General features: G+C 38.2%; 1 protein-coding gene across 1 annotated transcript in view; it reads right to left on the bottom strand.

The window, feature by feature from the left end:
• Window positions 1-20,138, bottom strand: part of ROBO1 (roundabout guidance receptor 1) — a gene marked incomplete at its 5' end in the record, with an annotated part of 534,368 nt that overhangs the window by 117,732 nt on the left and 396,498 nt on the right. The window contains one exon of the mRNA XM_065420893.1: window positions 418-538. Coding sequence (XP_065276965.1) covers window positions 418-538 — 121 coding nt within the window. The remainder of the gene's footprint in view (window positions 1-417; window positions 539-20,138) is intronic.

Here is a 20,138-nt window from a genome sequence, read left to right as displayed (position 1 = left end):
TCAGTGAAAACTGGAATTATCTGCAGTGTGAAAACCAAGTCAGATCTGACTGCATATGTGAAAAAAAATCTACATTTTCTGTTCACAAATCAGCATAGTTCGCTGACTTGTGTTCATTATTTCCTCTTTTCCCTCGATTTTCATCTTGTTCTGGAGTAACAAACCTCTTTATTTCAACAATATTCCACTATGTGCTGAAGAACCGATATTGATGCTAAATTATTTTCTGGAATATGCCATCAGGAAGATATCCATGACTGTCACAAGAACACGCCCAATATGAACATAGCAAAGGAGATGGATGATTAAAAAACAACAACCTTGCTTTAAAACTGCTTCTCCCCATACCAAAAATGAAGCTGTATTAAATACTGGCATTTTCACTAATGAAGTGTCACACAATGGAGTCTCTCTTACCTAAAACGGTGAGCTCTGCCACTTCACTCTCTCGTTCTCCCACCATATTTGTTCCAACACAGACATACTTGCCAGCATCATTCTTTCTCGTGTAGGTAATCATGAGCTTTCCTCCTCTGATCTAGGACAAATCAAGAATAATTAAAATTACTTTTAAAATAATCAATTAGATAATGTCTGTAAAGTGCTTTAAAGGTGTACCGTGCTATGTAGATGCTAAATATGATTATGAAACTCTAATTGCTGAATGTAGACTCTTGCTTGGTGCATCTCATTTACTGCACATTGACATTTCACAAATAGAAAGCATAAAATACAGAATACTGAGCAAATTTTATTTGGACTTCCATGTAAAATGAGAAAGTTTTAGTCTCCAAAGCCTTTTAGTTATGGATAACAAACAACCATATGAAATCATGCTTTACGAATTTGGTTTTGGGTGGAGAAATGAGGCTAATTAACAACCTTCACACCAAAAGCATTTTGTTCACCTTATTAGCTTTATACCTTTTTATTACTGTATTTTAAAACCTCTTCACTTTTGTGGATCCAGAAGATACTCCACTTCTATTTGTCTACTGCCCAGTAGTGGCTGTTCCTTGCTTCTGTTTAATGCTTGATAACCACAGGTTCTACAATTTCCTTTCTACTGTTAGTATATCAGAATCAGACACATCTAATATGGTCTTTGCATACAAATTATTTTAATTTGTCTTTCTGCTTGGTGACGAAAATATATTTAATTCCCGCATTAGGGACAAATTTGTCTTTCAGCGCTGAGTTGTGGTCTTCTTGTTTATAAACTATGAAAGGTTTACAACATCAGAAAAACCTTCTCACCTGCATCACAACTTTACATTTAATTAGATTCCACTAACCATAGAGCGGTTAAGTACCTCACCAAAAAAAAAAAAAAATGAAAAATGCTATTTAAAAACTGCTTGTCAATTAAAAAAAATAAATCTGACTTCTGTTCTCATGCACCACCAGGAGTGTGGGTCTGCTTGCTTATACCCGCCATTACTGGTACTGGCAGAGTAAATAAATGATGCCTTCTCCCTAAGATAGATCCTGACAGAAATACCATACCTCACAACTTGTGTAGCAGTAAGATATATTTATACGAAGGTTTTGTTTTAATGGAAGCCTAACATTTAGCTCCTAAATCCACATTTATACAAATAAATAAGGGTCTGACATTCAAAAGTGCTGAGCACTCAGGTAGAGGTGTACAGAGCCTGTATTTGGCAATATTTGGAGTTAGTTAGCTAACTTCCTGCTCTTATTTCCCTAGTTCATTTCTTTGCAAGTTAATGGAGTTGAATCAGTATAAGCAAAGAATTGCCCCTTGATGTTTCATAGTGAACACTGCTACATTTTACTTAAAAATAGATTATGAAATATAAGCCAAAAATCTGAATCTCTCTTCATTTAATAAAAGCCTTGGTTAATTAAGTTTTTAAACTTAAACAAAACATGTTCACAACAGAACAGAATGCATACATTAATCTGAATAAATCTCCTGTTGCCTGCAATTCCACTTAAATATTCTTTAATATTTTTCTAAGTTGGAAAGTCTTAAAACTCAGATCACATATGATAATAATTTAAATTGAAATGTAGCGGAAAAACAAAAGGTGCCTATACAGTTACATTAAAAGGCCTAATACAATCAGTGACTAGCCAGAGAATGTTCACAATGTGAAGTACTTTGCACAAGTTGCCTACAGCTAGAAATCTATCCCTGAGAACTTGACATCTTGAGCGGCATTGGACTCTTATTATCATTATAAGACATATACACACAATGATGACAGTCAGTTATGGAGATAGATGGACATGCACATTTAATGTAGATAGTGTAGAATACAAATTTCATGCTTTTGCCGTTAGCGCACATCGTTTCGGAGAGAAAAAGCGATGTCCTTTATCTAGCAATCTAGCAATGATGAAATTTCAATTGGAATTTGAAGCATGTTGAATGGAGTATTAAAGGTGACCGGCAAATATTATTTTTAAGTAAGGTAAATGTGTTTTTATTTGCTGATAGCCTCAAACAGCAAGAGAAGGGTATGAAATACACAAGTAGACGGTCATATCCCCCAAAGTCATACAATTTAAAGGACTGCAATAATAAATATTATCAAGGTGTGATATTATTCATTCTATGTGTGTATATTTGTATAAATATGTCTAGAATACATACACACATCTCTCTCTCTGCATATCTATATCAATGTTGACTATATCGTGGTGTGAAATAAAAGTTTATTCTGCTGCAACACAGACCCAGGGTCTAAATCACTTGTCCCAAAGCTGCAAGTTTACCTGAAAACAGCTCACAGAAGTCTGCTTGTCTTTAGCACTCAGATGCCCAACTCCCAATGGGGTCTAAACCCAAATAAATCCGTTTTACCCTGCATAAAGCTTATGCAGAGTAAACTCATAAATTGTTCGCCCTCTATAACACTGATAGAGAGATATGCACAGTAGTTTGCTCCCCCAGGTATTAATACATACTCTGAGTTAATTACTAAATAAAAAGTGATTTTATTAAATACAGAAAATAGGATTTAAGTGGTTCCAAGTGGATATATGCATCCGAAGAAGTGGGCTGTAGCCCACGAAAGCTTATGCTCTAATAAATGTGTTAGTCTCTAAGGTGCCACAAGTACTCCTGTTCTTTTTGGCTTACCTGAGGGTGGTTAAATTACTGTCATCTCAAACTTACGTAGCTGAAAGGTGGGGATTTTCACATGTGCCTCAGTGACTTAAGAGCACAAGTTCCATTGACTTTGAATGACACTTGAGCTCCTGGTTTGACATTTATGAAAATCCCATCTTTATATCAACCTTTATAACACATCACCACACATTCTATATCAGTGCTTCTCAAAGCCGGTCCGCTCCTTGTTCAGGGAAAGCCCCTGGTGGTCCGGGCCAGTTTGTTTACCTTCCATGTCTGCAGATTCGGCAGATCGTGGCTCTCACTGGCCGCGGTTTGCCGCTCCAGGCCAATGGGGGCTGCGGGAAGGGCGCCAAGCACATCCCTCGGCCCACGCCGCTTCCCGCAGCCCCCATTAGCCTGGAGCGGCGAACCGCGGGCAGTGGGAGCCATGATCGGCCGAACCTGCAGACGCGGCAGGTAAACAAACCAGCCCGGCCCGCCAGGGACTTTCCCTGAACAAGCAGCAGACCGGCTTTGAGAACCACTGATCTATATGAACCATAATTTACAGAAGAAAAAAAAAAACTATTCTAAGAACATTTTAGAGAGCTTTAAAAAAATGTTATTGGAACGATCTCGTTTCCATCTGTAAAGTCAGGTGTCTTTCATACCATGAATGTAATTGTACAAAGTTCCGATGGAGGTAAACATTAAAACAAATACGTAAAACAACTCAAAATTACCTAAAGTCACTTGTCTATATTTTGGGTCCTTCCCAGTTAGACCTGAGTGCTGGGTCAAACAGTAAGGAGTGATATATGTATGAAGATCCTCTTTCTAACCCTCAAGGACCTTCAGACATCAGATTTAAAGCTCTGACATTTTTATGATTAGAAAAGCTGGTAACAGTCTCAAGGCTCATTTTTGTACCTCCTGGGCCTCAGGCAGGATGGTAGTTTGTTTTTAAAAGATGACAGAAGCTGCAGAGGGGTCAGGAATGTTAAAGTAAGTTCCTGGGTTGCTGGCTCAGTGGATAGGTGATACAATCATAGGAATATGAAAAATTGCACAGGTTTATGATATGTTTATCACATAGATATCATCTCCCCATAAATATGGTGTGTGTGTATAATACACACATGCATGCACAGAGTACTGTATGTATCCTGAATGAATTATTCACTGTTGACTGATTGAAAATGTACTTCCTTTGTTGACTGACTACATACGTTTCCCATTACTTTTTAGCAATTAGCCAACTCCCAATTGAATGGGACAGATTACATCATCCTTTGTTTTAACATAAAATAGCTTTGCCTGAGGAAAGCTGTAGCTACAGCAGATTTGTGTCCTATATTCATTATCCCCCACCCCCCCTTCTCTCTCAAGCATGAGCAATGGCAGAGAGGAGACACTGAAGTAGGTGGACAAATGATTTGATGTAATAATAGGTATATGTCTGAAAAACATGGATGGGTCTGTCTGTGCGGATAGGGGGGATAATTTACGTACTGAGATTTTCCAACACATTTCTTCTCTTACTGCTGAATTGTAAGCTACAATACAATAAGGTGGGCAGCGAAGAGACAAATCTCTTCTTTGTGAGCAGTAACTTTTAAATTACTCAAACTAAAGTTACTCAGAGTAACTAGTAATCAGTGGTTTTGCTAAGAATATTTTACCTCTCTTTCTCTCATATTGTGTGTGTGTGCATATCTATATATCAATATCTATCATCTGAAGTTTAGAGTACCTAATGATTGTTCTGTGGGTTACAAAACTAACAGTGTAACATAATACCCCAAACCACAGGACGGGGCATTTTTGTGCAGTAGGGGATCCATTTTCAACCTGAGGAGTAGTAGTTTTCCTTACAAACAAGAAGTACTAGTCTCTGTTTTCAAAATATTTTATACCACCACTTCCCAGTGAGACCCAGTGTTTTGCTTCTAATCTTGGAAAGATCCAAATTAATAGACTTTAAAAGTCACTATATTTTATACTTATGGAAAATCTAATTCAAATCTTTTTTTTTTTTAGAGATTTTACGGCTCTCTCTAAGCCTTGTACAGTTGAACTCCTGGTAACAAAAGACACCTGGCTTTACAAGTGGAGGATACAAAATAGACCCATTAAAAGTGTTTACAGCTCTGGAACTGCTGGGAACTGTCAATGAAGAGATGTGGATGCACAGCAGATCACAGGTGGTCCCTAGTGCTTTATAGCAGTGGATTCTAGAATATTTATATAAACAGTTTTTCTATAACATATGTTGTGTATAAAGAATACATGATATGATTGCATGTTATATGGGCTTTAACTGACAAGTCACTTTGCCATTCATGAGTATTTCAGCCATCCCAATTTCATTTTATTTATTTCATTAAACAACAAAAGATGTCAATACAAAAAGTTGTAGATGTCTTAGGAGTTAAACTTAGAATAATAAATTATGACCACTCAGCAGCAAAAAAAATATACAATAATAAATCAATTCATTCAACCAATAAACCAAAACCACAAGACGTTACTCAAAGTTACACAATATCATATATTCACTATACACACACACACACACACACACAAATGCTCTCTCTCTCTCTCTATATATATAAATAAAATAATTGCGTGATAAAAAAAATAATTGTGATTAATCGTACTGTTAAACAGTAATAAATGCCATTTTATTTAAATATCTTTGAATGTTTTCTACGTTTTCAAATATATTGATTTCAATTACAACACAAAATACAAAGTGTACAGTGCTCACTTTATATTTATTTTTGATTACAAATATTTGCACTGTAAAAAAGAAAAGAAAATAGTATTTTTCAATTCACCTAATACAAGTACTGTATTGCAATCTCTTTATCATGAAAGTTGACCTTACAAATATATAATTAGATACAAAAAATAACTTAATTCAAAAATAAAACAATGTAAAACTTTAGAGCCGACAAGTCCACTCAGTTCTACTGCAGCCAATCGCCACCCTGCACTTAAGCGGGGGCAGGAGGAGGGAAGGGTAAGGGGATTGTCTGGCATCAGAGTGTTGCTCTTTTAAGACTTCTAAAAGCATACTCCACACCTTGTCCCTCTCAGATTTTTAAACGTTGGGTTGAGTGCTGTAGCTATTTTTAGAAATCTCACATTGGTAACTTCTTTGCATTTTGTCAAATCTGTCGTGAAAGTGTTCATAACCCAAACATATGCTGGGTCGTCATCTGAGACTGCTATAACATGAAATATATGGCAGAATGCAGGTAAAACAGAACAGGAGACATACAATTGTCCCCCAAGGAGTTCAGTCACAAATTTAATTAACACATATTTTTAACGAGCATCATCAGCATGGAAGCATGTCCTCTGGAATGGTGGCTGAAGCATGAAGGGGCACATGAATGTTTAGCATATCTGGCACGTAAATACCTTGCAACCCTGGCTACAAAAGTGCCATGTGAACGCCTGTTCTCACTTTCAGGTGATATTTGTAAATAAGAAGCAGGCAGCACTATTTCCCATAAATGTAAACAAACTTGTTTGTCTTAGCGATTGGCTGAACAAGAAGTAGGGCTGAGTAGTTTTGAAGGCTCTAAAGTTTTACATTGTTTTGTTTTTGAGTGCAGTTATGTAACAAAAAATGTATATTTGTACGTTACACTTTCACGATAAAGAGATCGCACTACAGTACTTGTATGAGGTGAACTGAAAAATACTATTTATTTCGTTTATCATTTTTACAGTGCAAATATTTGTAATAAAAATAATAATATAAAGTGAGCACTGTACACTTCATATTCTGTGTTGTAATAGAAACCAGTATATTTGAAAATGTAGAAAAAATCCACAAATTTTTAATAAATTGCAATTGGTATTCTATTGTTTAACAGTGTGATTAATCACGATTAATTTTTTTGAGTTAATCGTGAGTTAACTGCTATTAAACGACAGCCCTTATATATGTGTGTGTGTGTGTGTGCGCGCGCGCGTGTGTGTGTGTGCAAAGAACAAAAAAGTCTACAAAGGGTGTGAATGTAGGAAGAAAAGAAACCCAGAGAGAAATGTTTGAGATATCCAGCAACAAAGACCACCAGCATATTTGAAGTGTTGATTTACAACTCGTAATCCTCATTCTATTTAATACATAAAACCTACAATGCCTTAAAAAAAATGCTAAGGGGTAACTTAAATCCCTAAGGAAATGAAACTCAGATTGACAGACCTCATTTCACACAACATTGCTGGCAGTAGGTATGGCAGATTGTAATGTTGAGTGTGTTTCAGTATTGTCACATGCGGCACACAACATATGCATATAGTCAGACATTGCCCCTGCTTTGAAGAATTTACAATCTAATTTTGGAAAGAAAGACATAAATGGTTAAAGCATGAAGGTGAGAACCCACAGAGTTGTAGGAGATCAGTGTCAGAAGAAAGGCTAAAGAAGTGGGCTTTAAAAAAAGAGATTTGGAGAAAGACAGGGAAAACATATGCATAATTTAGCAAGCAACATTACTTTAAAAAGCTGCACACATTTTTTGTTTTAGGTTTTGTGAGTCAGAGTGTAGCACTGACCATTCCCAAATTAATATCCTTATAACAACGAACAAGAAAGATTTTGTTTAAGTCTCTAGGTAAGTCCTTCCCCCATTGCATGGCAAAAATATGCTCCTCTCCCAAAAATGTCACACACAAACTGAAAGAAAGCTTAAAAGAAAACACTGTTGGACTGAGATCTTTCTTATACCATGTTTTTGCTCAGAGCAAAATCTAAGAGTTGAATTGTAAACTGCCTCTCTCCACCACACAAGTCAACAAACAAACCCCTGTGATGGTGGTGGGTTGGGGATGTGGAGCTGATAATAAGTACAATGGCTTATCTATAGCAGAACTGCTCTACTGAAAATAGTCTTGAGGGTGGAGATATTGAAAAAACATTCAGCTCCTACATGGCGCTTTTGGCATCCATCCCAGCCTGTGCAAAAAATGTGAGCTTCAGAGTTAGGCTCGGTTCTGCTCTTCAAAATTTCTTACTATCTCTTACAGCCAACCTCATTAAAAGTCTAATCCTGCAAGAAGATGAATATCTACAAAGTGTTAAATGCTGTCAGCTGTCCCTGGAGCTGTTTGGTAACTTTAATTGTGTTTTGAAGGTGCTCAGTCAGCACTTGGCACTATCAGGCACCAAACATCAGAATTGCCTCAACACTTGATATGTCCTCCTGATTAACACAGAAATTGGGAGCAGCCAAGAGACGCAGTGTGTCATAAATAATCTTGATGAAAGAAAATCCAAAACTCAGTGTATTTCTCTTTTAGAAGCTTAAAATATTAAAGATTCAAAAGTTACTTAAACTTTGTTTTACATTTGGTTCTTCTTAATTACAAAGGCAGCCTGGACTGATGACAAAGCCCATACTAGTCCACCCCCAACCAAAACTCATTTAGAAACAGAGAAGTGGTGCTTTATGAAAATACTTGAACTAGACAAATAATTGTGTGAAACATTTTTCATGCTACTATTCAAACCTCAGTGGACAGTACATACACAAAATATTTACTATGCAGTATTTCCTCTGTTATAATCCATGAACAAATATCCTTGCATAACAAAACCATGTTATTTCTCCTCCACTGAATAAGAGTCCTCTCTCGACCTTTAGAGAAGTTGTAGGGAATCCTTTCCCGAAGATCTTAGTCTGCTTTTTGTTATGTAGTTTACTGAGCAACAAAGAATACATGTGAATACTGAAGCACACTCAGGCTATATCTACACTACAAAGTTAAGTCAACTTCAGTTACGTTGACGTACAGCCACCACTGTAATTAAACTGCTGTTGCATGTCCACACTACACTCCTTGTGTCGGTGGAGCACATCCACAGTAGCAGCTCTTGCACTTGACAGAGAGAGAAGTGCACCATGTGTCAAGTGCAAGAGCCAGCTATCACAGGCACTGACTCCACAGGTGCTCCGGGACTGGAGCATCCACGGGAAAAAATAGTGGGTGCTCCAGCAGACACAGGAGAGCCAGACAGGACCACATTTTCTGCGAGGATCTGGCATGCTGATGTGGCAGTAGCTATGTGAGCTCTCCACACAGAGCAATTTCAAAACTTCCTGGGGCTTTAAAAGGGAAGGGGTGCATACCTGTGTACCTGACTGCAGGGCAGTGGAGTTCAAACCAGTGACCAGAGTGGTCACAGTGGGCATTGTGGGACACCTCCTGGAGGCTACTTAGGGCAACATAAGCAATGTGGTGGCTACACTGACACTGCGTCGCTCTATGTCACCCTAAGTGCTATGCCTCTCATTGAGCTGGTCTTATTATGTTGGTATAACAGTTAAAACGGCAGGAGGAGCATTGCAGTGTGTATACCTCCACAGTTAGATCAATGTAAGCTGAATTATGTCGACTTAACTTTGTAGTGTACGGAAGCCCTCAGTCTTTTGTGACCTACTGTTGAAAATCTGCATATCTAAATAGTGTTTCCTCAATGTCTGAACATACCGTAACTGCATTAGCACTACTATGTGTATGCACTGAAATTAGGACTGTAAATTTAGCCCATTGGATGAATATATCCTGGATGCATTTTGTCATGTATGTATCTTTCACTGTAATCAGTGACTGAAATCAGAACTAAAAGTGAACTTGAACTGAACTCCGTGTCTGGTATGTCTGCAGTTCTCTACCCTTAAGCAAGTCAGATGGTTTGAAGTATCTGTTACACAGGAATTTTTTCAAAGCATCTCCACTGAAGTGCTGTTCACACACCTCTAAGGTTAAAATACTAAACCAACTGGGCCTAATTAGCTCTTTCAGCCATACACAGAATCTCTTCTGGTTTTAATTACATAAACCTAATCAGACAAAAAAGCTTACTAAGCCACACATCTTAAGACACAGAAGATTTCTAATGCCAAACCATGAAAGAGACTATGTCCTTCTGATTTTTTCCCTAAATATCTAATTATCTTTTGTTTGTTATTTAGTGCAATTCAATTTGGTACAACTTATTTCATACCTAAGGCTTCCCAAAACATGCTACACTGATGAGTAATGGAGTGAATGAGTGGGGAACAGTAATAGCCTTGTGAAGTCAACAGCATACTCCTGCCCTCCACTTCTCTGAGACAGAAGGAACTAGAGAAAAAGAGACAGACTTTTTTTGTACATTAGCATTGTGGGCCTGATTCTTCACTGCATTACATAATGAGTGTTACACTGGTATTTTTCCACTGAAGTTACAGTGATGTAAAAATGACATGTATAGTGCAGTGAAGAATCAGGTCCCGTGTGTATAAAGAGATGGAATGCTGGCTACAATATATGGGTTTTCTGCCACGGTTTTGAGAACTGAAAATGGATTTCTGATTCCACCTTCAAAGGCATTGAGTATGGAGAGAAGACACTTCACTTAAACTTATCTCCTGAAGAATGACACTTCTAAAAGTGCAGTACCTCTTTTATACTGTAGTGTCAGCACATGTTATTAATCCTGATGTGAGAACTGAACACAGGATCTTCTTAACAAAACTGGTCCAAAAATAGAAATGTTGTTTACAATTTTTATTTTGTTTATTTTAAATTTGAGTAAAATTTGTCCATTCTTTCACTGATTATTTTTTTAATGTCCAACCAGCTCTACTTCTGAATCAGAAGCACCAGTATTACCAACTCAGCAATACGCACACTTCTATATTTTATAAAACATAACTGAACAAATAAAACATTCATCCAAAAAATTGCTGCTTCTCAGACTTTTGACTAAGATTAAGTATAATGCAAATTTAGACCCCAATTCAAGAAAACTTTTAAGCATGTGATTAAATGCTGCTGACTTGCATGACACTGTGCAATGCTGTACAATGCAATGCTGATGACTTGCTAAGCACTATATAAACACATACAAGAGACAAGACATACAAGAGTCCCTGCCTCAAAGGGCTTTCAGTCTAAGCAGACAAGACAGACAAGGGGTGGGAAGGGAAACATGGCACAGAAAGGTGAAATGACTCGCCCAAGGTCACCCAGCAGGCCAGTGGCAGAGATGGGAATAGAACCTAGGTCTCCTGATTCCTACTCAGGGCCCTATCCACTGGATCACACCTCCTCTCAGTCCAACTTTCAAAATATACTTAAATTTATAGACATTTGGACCTAAATATTCAAAAGTGGCAACTGGTTTTAGCTGTCTCTGGCTTGGTCTACACCTAAATCCATCACTTGAGAAATATGGGCCCACACTCTTACTAATAACACATACTTTACACAACAAGGATACAATAAGTCTGCTCCTCACATGTGAGCTTTTACCTTCAGAGTAGCAAACTGCTTAAAGCACAATGTGTAAATGTCAGTGATTACATTATGAATAGTGGAAGAGATTGAAGATAGTAAAGTAGTAGTTAATGCTCTCCGTCCTTGTCTTATCTGTAGTGGCTCTCTTGTCTGCTCTCAGTTGGTGGTTGACCAAGTTGCTGAAAGGCCTGTGAATGCGTACTGGGATAATTGCTTCCTCTGAGGCAGTTTCTTGCTGTTTCTCTCTGATGCCATGGTGTGTTTAAACTCTTGGCTCAATTCTTGTTGTTAGAAGGGTATTGTAAACTGTACCTCAACAAAAAAAATGGCAGGGAGTAGGGAGAAACTGCTGAAAAAAGGAAATCTTAGCTGCCTTTATGAAGGTCCAATACTTAAGTTCAGCAATATCCTGAAAAGTGCGAAGGGATGATGTCTGTTCTCTCTCATTTTGCAAAATCATTGTTTAAGGAAAATTATCACAGGCATTTCAAACTCAAAACTTCACAGGATTTTATTTGTTTGATTACATATGTTAGTAAAGTAATGTGATGGGTTGACATTTTTTGTTGAAAAATAGACTTTAAAGACATAATTGCTAGCTATTCTAAACACTTCGTTCAATATTCAATTGTTATGCAAATAGAGGTATGCCCTTACATGCAGAACAAACAACTCTCTCTATTGAGAATCATCTCTCTAAAACACAAAGTATTAAAATCATGAATATTAATACAGTAAAGTTAATGTCAGGCTAGACATTGTCTATCATGGTAGAGTTTCCTTGACCTGCTACTGATCCCATAGAAGAGAATTGTATTTGGGGCTGGCAGATGTAAACAGAGTTCAATCTCAGCAGGGCTAAGACTAGTTAGTATTCAGAAAGGAGACTTTCAAATGATTAACAAGGGGCTGTGGGAAGTAGTGTTAATAGTTCTGGAGTTGGAACTCCAGTGCTTAACTAATGTCTTTGATGTCCTTGGGTCCTTCATGATGTATCCTTTTGCAATGCATGGCTATATAGGTACATAAGGGGCAACTTATTTCTTCACCTGATTTTTAACTGAAAAATAACAAGGATAGCTATTTTGCCCTATGGAAATTGAATTTTTAAGAAAGCAATGAAAATTTCACATCATCTTCTTAAGCAACTTATTTAAGCTGTGAAATAAAAATGTTACATGTTCAAAAGGAATCCTCTTGACTTGATGTGAAATTAAATTTAATTACTCAGTGCATCATATGCCTTCTTCATTTAAATATATTTTGAGTTATTTTATCCATTTCCCTTCCTAACGATAAGATCAATAAAGTAATTAATATCATGCAGAGAAGATGCTTCATAAAGCTATCTTAGCCTAATTGTATATGATCAAAGCAATAGAAACAAAGTAAGAACAGTACCTAAATGATAAAATACAAAATCCCTACTGTAAAGAAAACTACAGGCTGTAGCATAAAACAACAGCACTGATTATAATCAACTTTAAAGCTAATATTTTCACTTACACCACCATGAGGGAAAATAACCACCTCATTAGTGTGGGTAAAGAGAATCAGCCCTAATTTTTGTTCCTTTTGTTGTGTTTGTGTCACAGCTTTAATATTTAAACAGTTGCATTTCCTTTATAAAAGGAATCTTTCCCGGCAGTTCTTATTTACAAAAGGACAATAAACCACCTTTCTGCATGTTAAACAAACTTCTTCCACAAACAATGGGTTCCATAAAATTAGCAAACAAAAACTGTGTTTAGTGACAGTTCAGGTTGAGGCACCCACCCAAAACTTTAAAATCATAGAAATAAGAAGGTAAGGTGAAAAATGTGTGCATTCCTTTCCACCTTTGTATTACCTACAACACTATCAACAACACACTAACACTCTATACATAAGGCTTTCACATCCAACAGATACTAAAAGGGAATAGGTACCCCAACTTCAAACCTGCACTGCAATGCAAAGCCTTCACAGGGACCTGATATGCCTTTATCAACAGGACATGTGACTATCACACATTCCATGCCTTTGGGAAGTTATTGTGCCTTAACACTTACCAGATCACTGTTAAAGTTTTGTTCTCGAGTACAAGTCTGATTAAGTTGGGGTACCTATTGCTTGGGGAATCAATCCCCAAGCTTGCACTGCTGACCTGCCAGCTTGTCAGTGTGCAACACTGCTGTTCTGCCCTCTCGGACACGAAAATGGCACGGTGACCCATGAAGAGACACATTTGTCACAAATGGGACCTGGAGAGTGGGTCAATAAGTTAAGACTATTAAGTATAAAGAAATATTTCATTTTAAAGGTTGACTCGTAATGCAAACAGGGGATGGAGCAAACCCCTTTTTAAAATTCACACACATTTTTATGTATCAATGTACAAACCAGGAATGAATTATATTTTTTCTAAGAACAATCAAAACATGTGTCTGAGGGAATAAGATGGTAATGGGATAAAGAGGATTTCATCTGCAGCTCAGTAGTTGAATCCAGCCCAAATCAGTAATGATCTAAAATGGACAGGTATCCAGATCAAAGAAACCAACATCACAGATTGTATTGATTTGTTAACCCTGTTGACAGCAGGGTCAAAGGTTCAATTGGTATCTCTAGAAGTGAACCTTCAAGGTAATAACTGAGTCACATTTGCAAGAGAGCGAGAGGAAGCTTGCCCTGCTGCCCATGATGTATTTGTTACAAGTACAGGGAACTTCAGTCTCTGGCCTTTTTCATGGACTCTAAATTCACACGCAATATATATTATACATATATTAGGGCTGTTGATTAATCGCAGTTAATTCATGCGATTAACTCAAAAAATTTTACTGAAATGTATTAAATATTTTTGGATGTTTGTCTACATTTTCAAATATATTGATTTCTGTTACAACACAGAATACAAAGGGTACAAAGTGTACGGTGCTCACTTTATACACCTCTACCTCGATATAACGCGACCCGATAGAACACAAATTCGGATATAACGCGGTAAAGCAGCGCACCGGGCGGGCGGGGCTGCGCACTCCGGCGGATCAAAGCAAGTTCAATATAACACGGTTTCACCTATAATGCGGTAAGATTTTTTGGCTCCTGAGGACAGAGTTATATCGAGGTAGAGGTGTATTATTTTTTATTACAAATATTTGCACTGTAAAAATGATAAAAGTAATAGTATTTTTCAACTCACCTCATACAAGTACTGTAGTGCAATCTCTATCGTGAAAGTGTAACTTACAAATGTAGATTTTTTTTTTGTTACATAACTGCACTCAAAAACAAAACAATGTAAAACTTTAGAGCGGGGTCGGCAACCTGCAGCACGTGTGCCAAAGGCAGCACGAGAGCTGATTTTTAGTGGCACTCTGCTGCCAGCCGGGATCCCAGCTGCCGGCCCGCTCAGCCCGCTGCCTGCCTGGATGAACGGAACCCCAGGCCGGCAGTGGGCTGAGCGGGGCCGGCGGCTGGGACCCCAGCTGGCAGGAGCTGGCGGACCGAACTCCAGACCAGCAGCAGGTTGAGCCGCTCAGCCCGCTGCCGGTCTGGGGTTCCGGCCGCCAGCCCCGGGTTCCGGCCGCCAGCCCCTTGCCAGCCGGAGTCCCGGCCCCGCTCAGCCCACTGCCGGCCTGGGTGGACAGAACCCCAGACCGGCAGCAGGCTGAGTGGAGCCAGTGGCTGGGACCCCACCTGGTAGGGGCCAGCGGACGGAACCCCAGACCGGCAGCGGGCTGAGCAGCTCAGCCTGCTGCCGGTCTGGGGTTCCGTCCGCCAGCCCCTGTAAATGTAAAATGTATTACTGGCATGCAAAACCTTAAATTAATGAAGACATGGAACACCACTTCTCAAAGGTTGCCGGCCCCTGCTTTAGAGCCTACAAGTCCACTCAGTCCTACTTCTTGTTCAGACAATCGCAAAGACAAACACGTTTGTTTATGTTTACGGGAGATACTGCTGCCTGCTTCTTATTTACAATGTCACCTGAAAGTGACAACAGGCGTTCACATGGCACTTTTGTAGCCAGCGTTGCAAAGTATTTACATGCCAGATATGCTAAACATTCGTATGCCCCTTCATGCTTCAGGCAACATTCTGGGGGACATGCTTCCACGCTGATGATGTTTGTTAAAAAAAATAGCGCATTAATTAAATTTGTGACTGAACTCCTTGGGGGGGGGAATTGTATGGCCCCTGCTCTGTTTTACCTGTATTCCACCATATATTTCATGTTATAGCAGTCCCGGATGATGACCCAGCACATGTTGTTTGATTTATGAACACTGTCACAGCAGATTTGGCAAAGAAGGTAACAATGCGAGATTTCTAAAAATAGCTACAGCACTCGACTGAAGGTTTAAGAATCTGAGGTGCTGTCCAGAATCTGAGAGCAATGAGGTGTGGAGAATGCTTTCAGGATTTATTTATAAATAAATAAATAAATACATAAAAATAAAAAAAAAATCAAACTTCTGCTGGTGGCATCTGACTCAGATGATGAAAGTGAACATGCATCGGTCAGCTCTGATTTGGATCGTTATCGAGCAGAACCTGTCAATCAGCATGGATGCATAGTGTCTGGAGTGGTGGTTGAAGCATGAAGGGACATATGAACCTTTAGCACATCTGGCACGTAAATATCTTGCAACGCCAGTTACAACAATGCCATGTGAGTGCCTGCTCTCACTTTCAGATGACGTAAACGAGAAGCAGGCAGCATTATCTCCTGCAAATGTAACCAAACTGGTTTGTCTGAGTGACTGGCTGAAGTAGGACTGAGTGGACTTGTAGGCTCTAAAAGTTTTACATTGTTTCATTTTTGAATGCAGTTATTTTTTGTACATAATTCGACATTTGTAAGTTCAACTTTCATGATAAAGACATTGCACTACAGTACTTGTATTAGGTGAATTGAAATATACTATTTCTTTTGTTTTTTACAGTGCAAATATATGTATTCAAAAATAAATAGAAAGTGAGTACTGTACACTTTGTATTCTGTGCTGTAATTGAAATCAATATATTTGAAAATGTAGAAAACACCCAAAATATTTAAATAAATGGTATTCTATTATTAACAGTGCGATTAATCCTGCGATTAATTGCGATTAATTTATTTAATCGCCTTGCAGCCCTAATACATACATACACACACCCCTAAACAACACCACACATATTTAGCTATAGTTTAGACCTCTTTCTGACTAAAACATGGAGGACTCAGTCCTGCTCCTATTGAAGTCCCAAAGATTAAAACATTTTCAAAGGTTACAGTCTTACTATTTTCAGACCAGACATATTAGACTGGTGTATATGTTCCTATATTCTACTTTAAATTTCCAAGTTTCCTAATTCATTAACTTTTTTTTTCTCCAAAGTGCTGTGATCATCTACATTTGTAAGCTTCAGAATAAGAGCCTTAAACCATCTGGTAATAATTTCTTAGATGTGTAAAGAATTTCTTAACAGAATGGAAGAATTATCATTCTACAAAATCCCTCAATTTTGGAAGGATAAACCTGAAGTCATCAACTGTTACCTGCAGATTGGTAGCCGTCTTCTAGATAATTAACATTTAAGAATGAGAAACTTCCATTGATCTCAGTAAGGCCATGATTTCACCCTGAGATACACTATATATGAAAAAAAACACTTTATAATGTGAACTGATCATGCAGCCATTTTGAATACAAAATTCCCAGTGAGTTCAATAGGAGTTATAATCATCCAGAGGATCCAGGAACAATTAATAGACTTTCAAGATCCATGACTCCAAGTGCAGATAGAAGTTCTAAAACACCTGTGCACTTAAATCTTCCACATTCAGCTATGAGAGCAACTGCTCAAACTTGGATGTTTTCTTTTATCATAAAATGAGATCTAAAAACATTTACAGTCTAAGGGCTTTATCCTGTAAACATTTACACATTTGAGTGATCACATTAAACTCAGTGGAACTATTCTCATGAGCCAAAATAGGGAACTCCACATGCAAACTTACAGTATCACAAATATATTTGCGTTACAAAATAAAGTATTTTTGAAAACTGGTAAAATCACAAATGCCAACAGCAGTGCAGGGAATGCTGTTTCAGAGAATAATGGCATCTGCTGTTATAGGGGAAATATGGAATCCTCAATTTAGGTCATGTTATATAAGTATAGACTTAACAGTTTTATTTTAACACTTTGTCTACATATAAAACCTGTTAATGATTTAGGATTTAATAATAATACTTTGCACTTCTGTAGCACTCTCTTTTCAAGGATCTCTAAGTATTTTACAGGCATTAATAAACTCAGCCTCACATCATCCCTGTGAGGCTGGTAAGTATAATCATACCAATTTCAAAGATGGAAAATCAGATGCACAGAGAGCTTAAGTGATTTGCTAAAGATCATACTGCAAAGAACATAACTGCAACACAGCTGGAACTACAAGAATACAGCTTCCTGACTTGCAGACTTAACTGTGCTTCAAACACAAGACCATCTTTTCTCTCATCTAAAACTATTTTTCCTTTAGAAAAATGCTTTGCAGTTCACTTTTAAAACATATTTTCAATATATCTGCATTCTTGTGGTGAGAGACGTCAAAATTTTAATTCTATGCAATGTAGCAGGGCTTTAGAGAAATGAAACCGTTCATTCATTCCTAAAAACTGGAACAGCTAGCATGCATTGTAAAATGACTAACAAGATACTTTTCAATAGCAGCATCCAAAGTAACAGTTCCAAATTGAACTAAATGCACATTTCCATATGGCAAAGCTGAACAGAGCCCCGGTTTTCATCAGCCCTCCTTTGAGGCCTGACTCTTAGAAGTCTTAACCCTAAGACAGGATCATAGACTGAACACCACAATTCAAAATGGTTTAAGGAGCCACAGGCCATCAGATTAAATTTTAATAAAATCTGGACACATCTACAAAGGCAAAAGTTATAAAAAAGAAAACAAACAAACAAACAAAATCCCTCCTTCTCATTCAAATATTCAAAACATGCATTATAATATGGTATAAGCCACCACTGGGAAAGCCATGACACAAAACATAAAAATACCAAGATAAGTAACCTTGAATCAAAATCATTATTAAGGCTGTATACTCTTTTCAAGGAATCAAATCACATATTCCATGGGGCAACAAAAACATATCTCTGCATGGCCAGTGTCAACCAAACCAGTGCTGGAATTATTTCAGTACATTCCCCAGAGAAGTTTTCACTCATGTTTTAGCTTTTTGGAGCGTTACATTTTTAATAGTACCATTGTCTCTTGGAATTCTCTTTTCTCCTAAACTTGTTGCAAGTCTTATTCCATTTTCCCTCAAATATGAAAGGTTTATTCATTCTTCAGCCAGACTGAAGTTTTGTCTTTAGCACAGACTCAGCTGGTTACATAATCTTTGAGACAGTTTGGTTTCATCAACAGGTGATCACACTGGAAGAGACCTGTCTCCGTCACCTGCCCCTGAGTCTAGCAAATTCTTTTTCTGTGGAAACTCCTCATGCCCTATGGTGTTGGCTTAGGAATGGTTCTCTGTCTCTCTTTTCAGTGGTGAACACTATATCTCTGTAGGCTCCATCTGGGTGTTGTGTCTGCTAGCTCATAAGCTCCTCCTATTCCTTCAGATCACTAGTCCCTCTTGCACAGTCACCTCATACTACCTGGGTGCCACTGCACCCCTCATGACTCCTTTAGTCAACTCCTTCTGGTGTCCCTCAAATGCTGTATCCTCATAGGTGTCTCCATGGCCAGCGCTCTTTGGCTGACCAGTTGTGCTTTAGCCAAGCCCCACTCTATATGCCTCCAGTACTCTCATCCTTACTTCAGAAAGATTGCTCTCTCAGCCGCACCCACATGTCTGTGCATGTGCAACCAGAGGAAGATTTGAATACTTCATTTTTCATGGCAAACGGTCAATTTAATGTTTTCTATGAAGTCAGTGACAATTATGAAAATACTGCAGCCCTAAACAGGAGTAATTCACAAAGTTCCAACAGAAGAGCATGTCCATTTTATAAGCCTTCCCATACACAACTTCCCACCTATCCTTAAACTAACATTTTCCTGAGAAATAATAGATGTATTACTTCTCTGAAATCTTAAATATACTATATGACCTGTACTCAAATCCATTAGCAGTCCTGCTGGGCACAGGTATAGTTTGTTCAGACTCACATTGCTACCTTACTGGAAAGAGGATCTCTGAATGTTCTGGGACCAGTGTGACACTGCACCCCATATTCTTCATAGTGATATTATTACGATATGATTATAGCATAATAATGATGTATTTTATGCAAGAGGGGTCATGTAAGGCATCATTGGAAAAGTTGTGATTTGCTGAATATTATTATCCTAGTTGTATGCATGTATCATTTTTGTATATGCAGTTATAAATACTGACTATGTATCTGTACTTCAAATATAGTTACAGCTGGGTAATGCCCACTAGACAAGGTCTTTCAGGATAGATAGCTGGGTGGGAAGGGCCTATTCAGGCCAATGAGCCATTAGGGGAAACAACAGGCCTGAGGAGAAGCTTATCTCCTACCTGGTGAGTCTTCCTCAGAATGCTCCAGACAGCTCTGTCCATATGGCTGCTATGACTCTACAAGGACATGTGACCAGACCACATGTTTCTGGACTCCATGTTAGTATTTTTCTACAAACTGGTCTGGGAACCAAGTTTTGAAACAAAGGGTTCCCGCCTTTGTTTCTAAGTCATCCTCAACAATTTTTTTGCAAATACTGGTG

This window comes from Emys orbicularis, chromosome 1 (genome assembly GCF_028017835.1).
Source record: "Emys orbicularis isolate rEmyOrb1 chromosome 1, rEmyOrb1.hap1, whole genome shotgun sequence".
Classification (NCBI taxonomy): domain Eukaryota; kingdom Metazoa; phylum Chordata; order Testudines; family Emydidae; genus Emys; species Emys orbicularis.
Note: the sequence above shows the minus strand (reverse complement) of the source record. Positions and strands in the feature narration are given on the sequence as shown.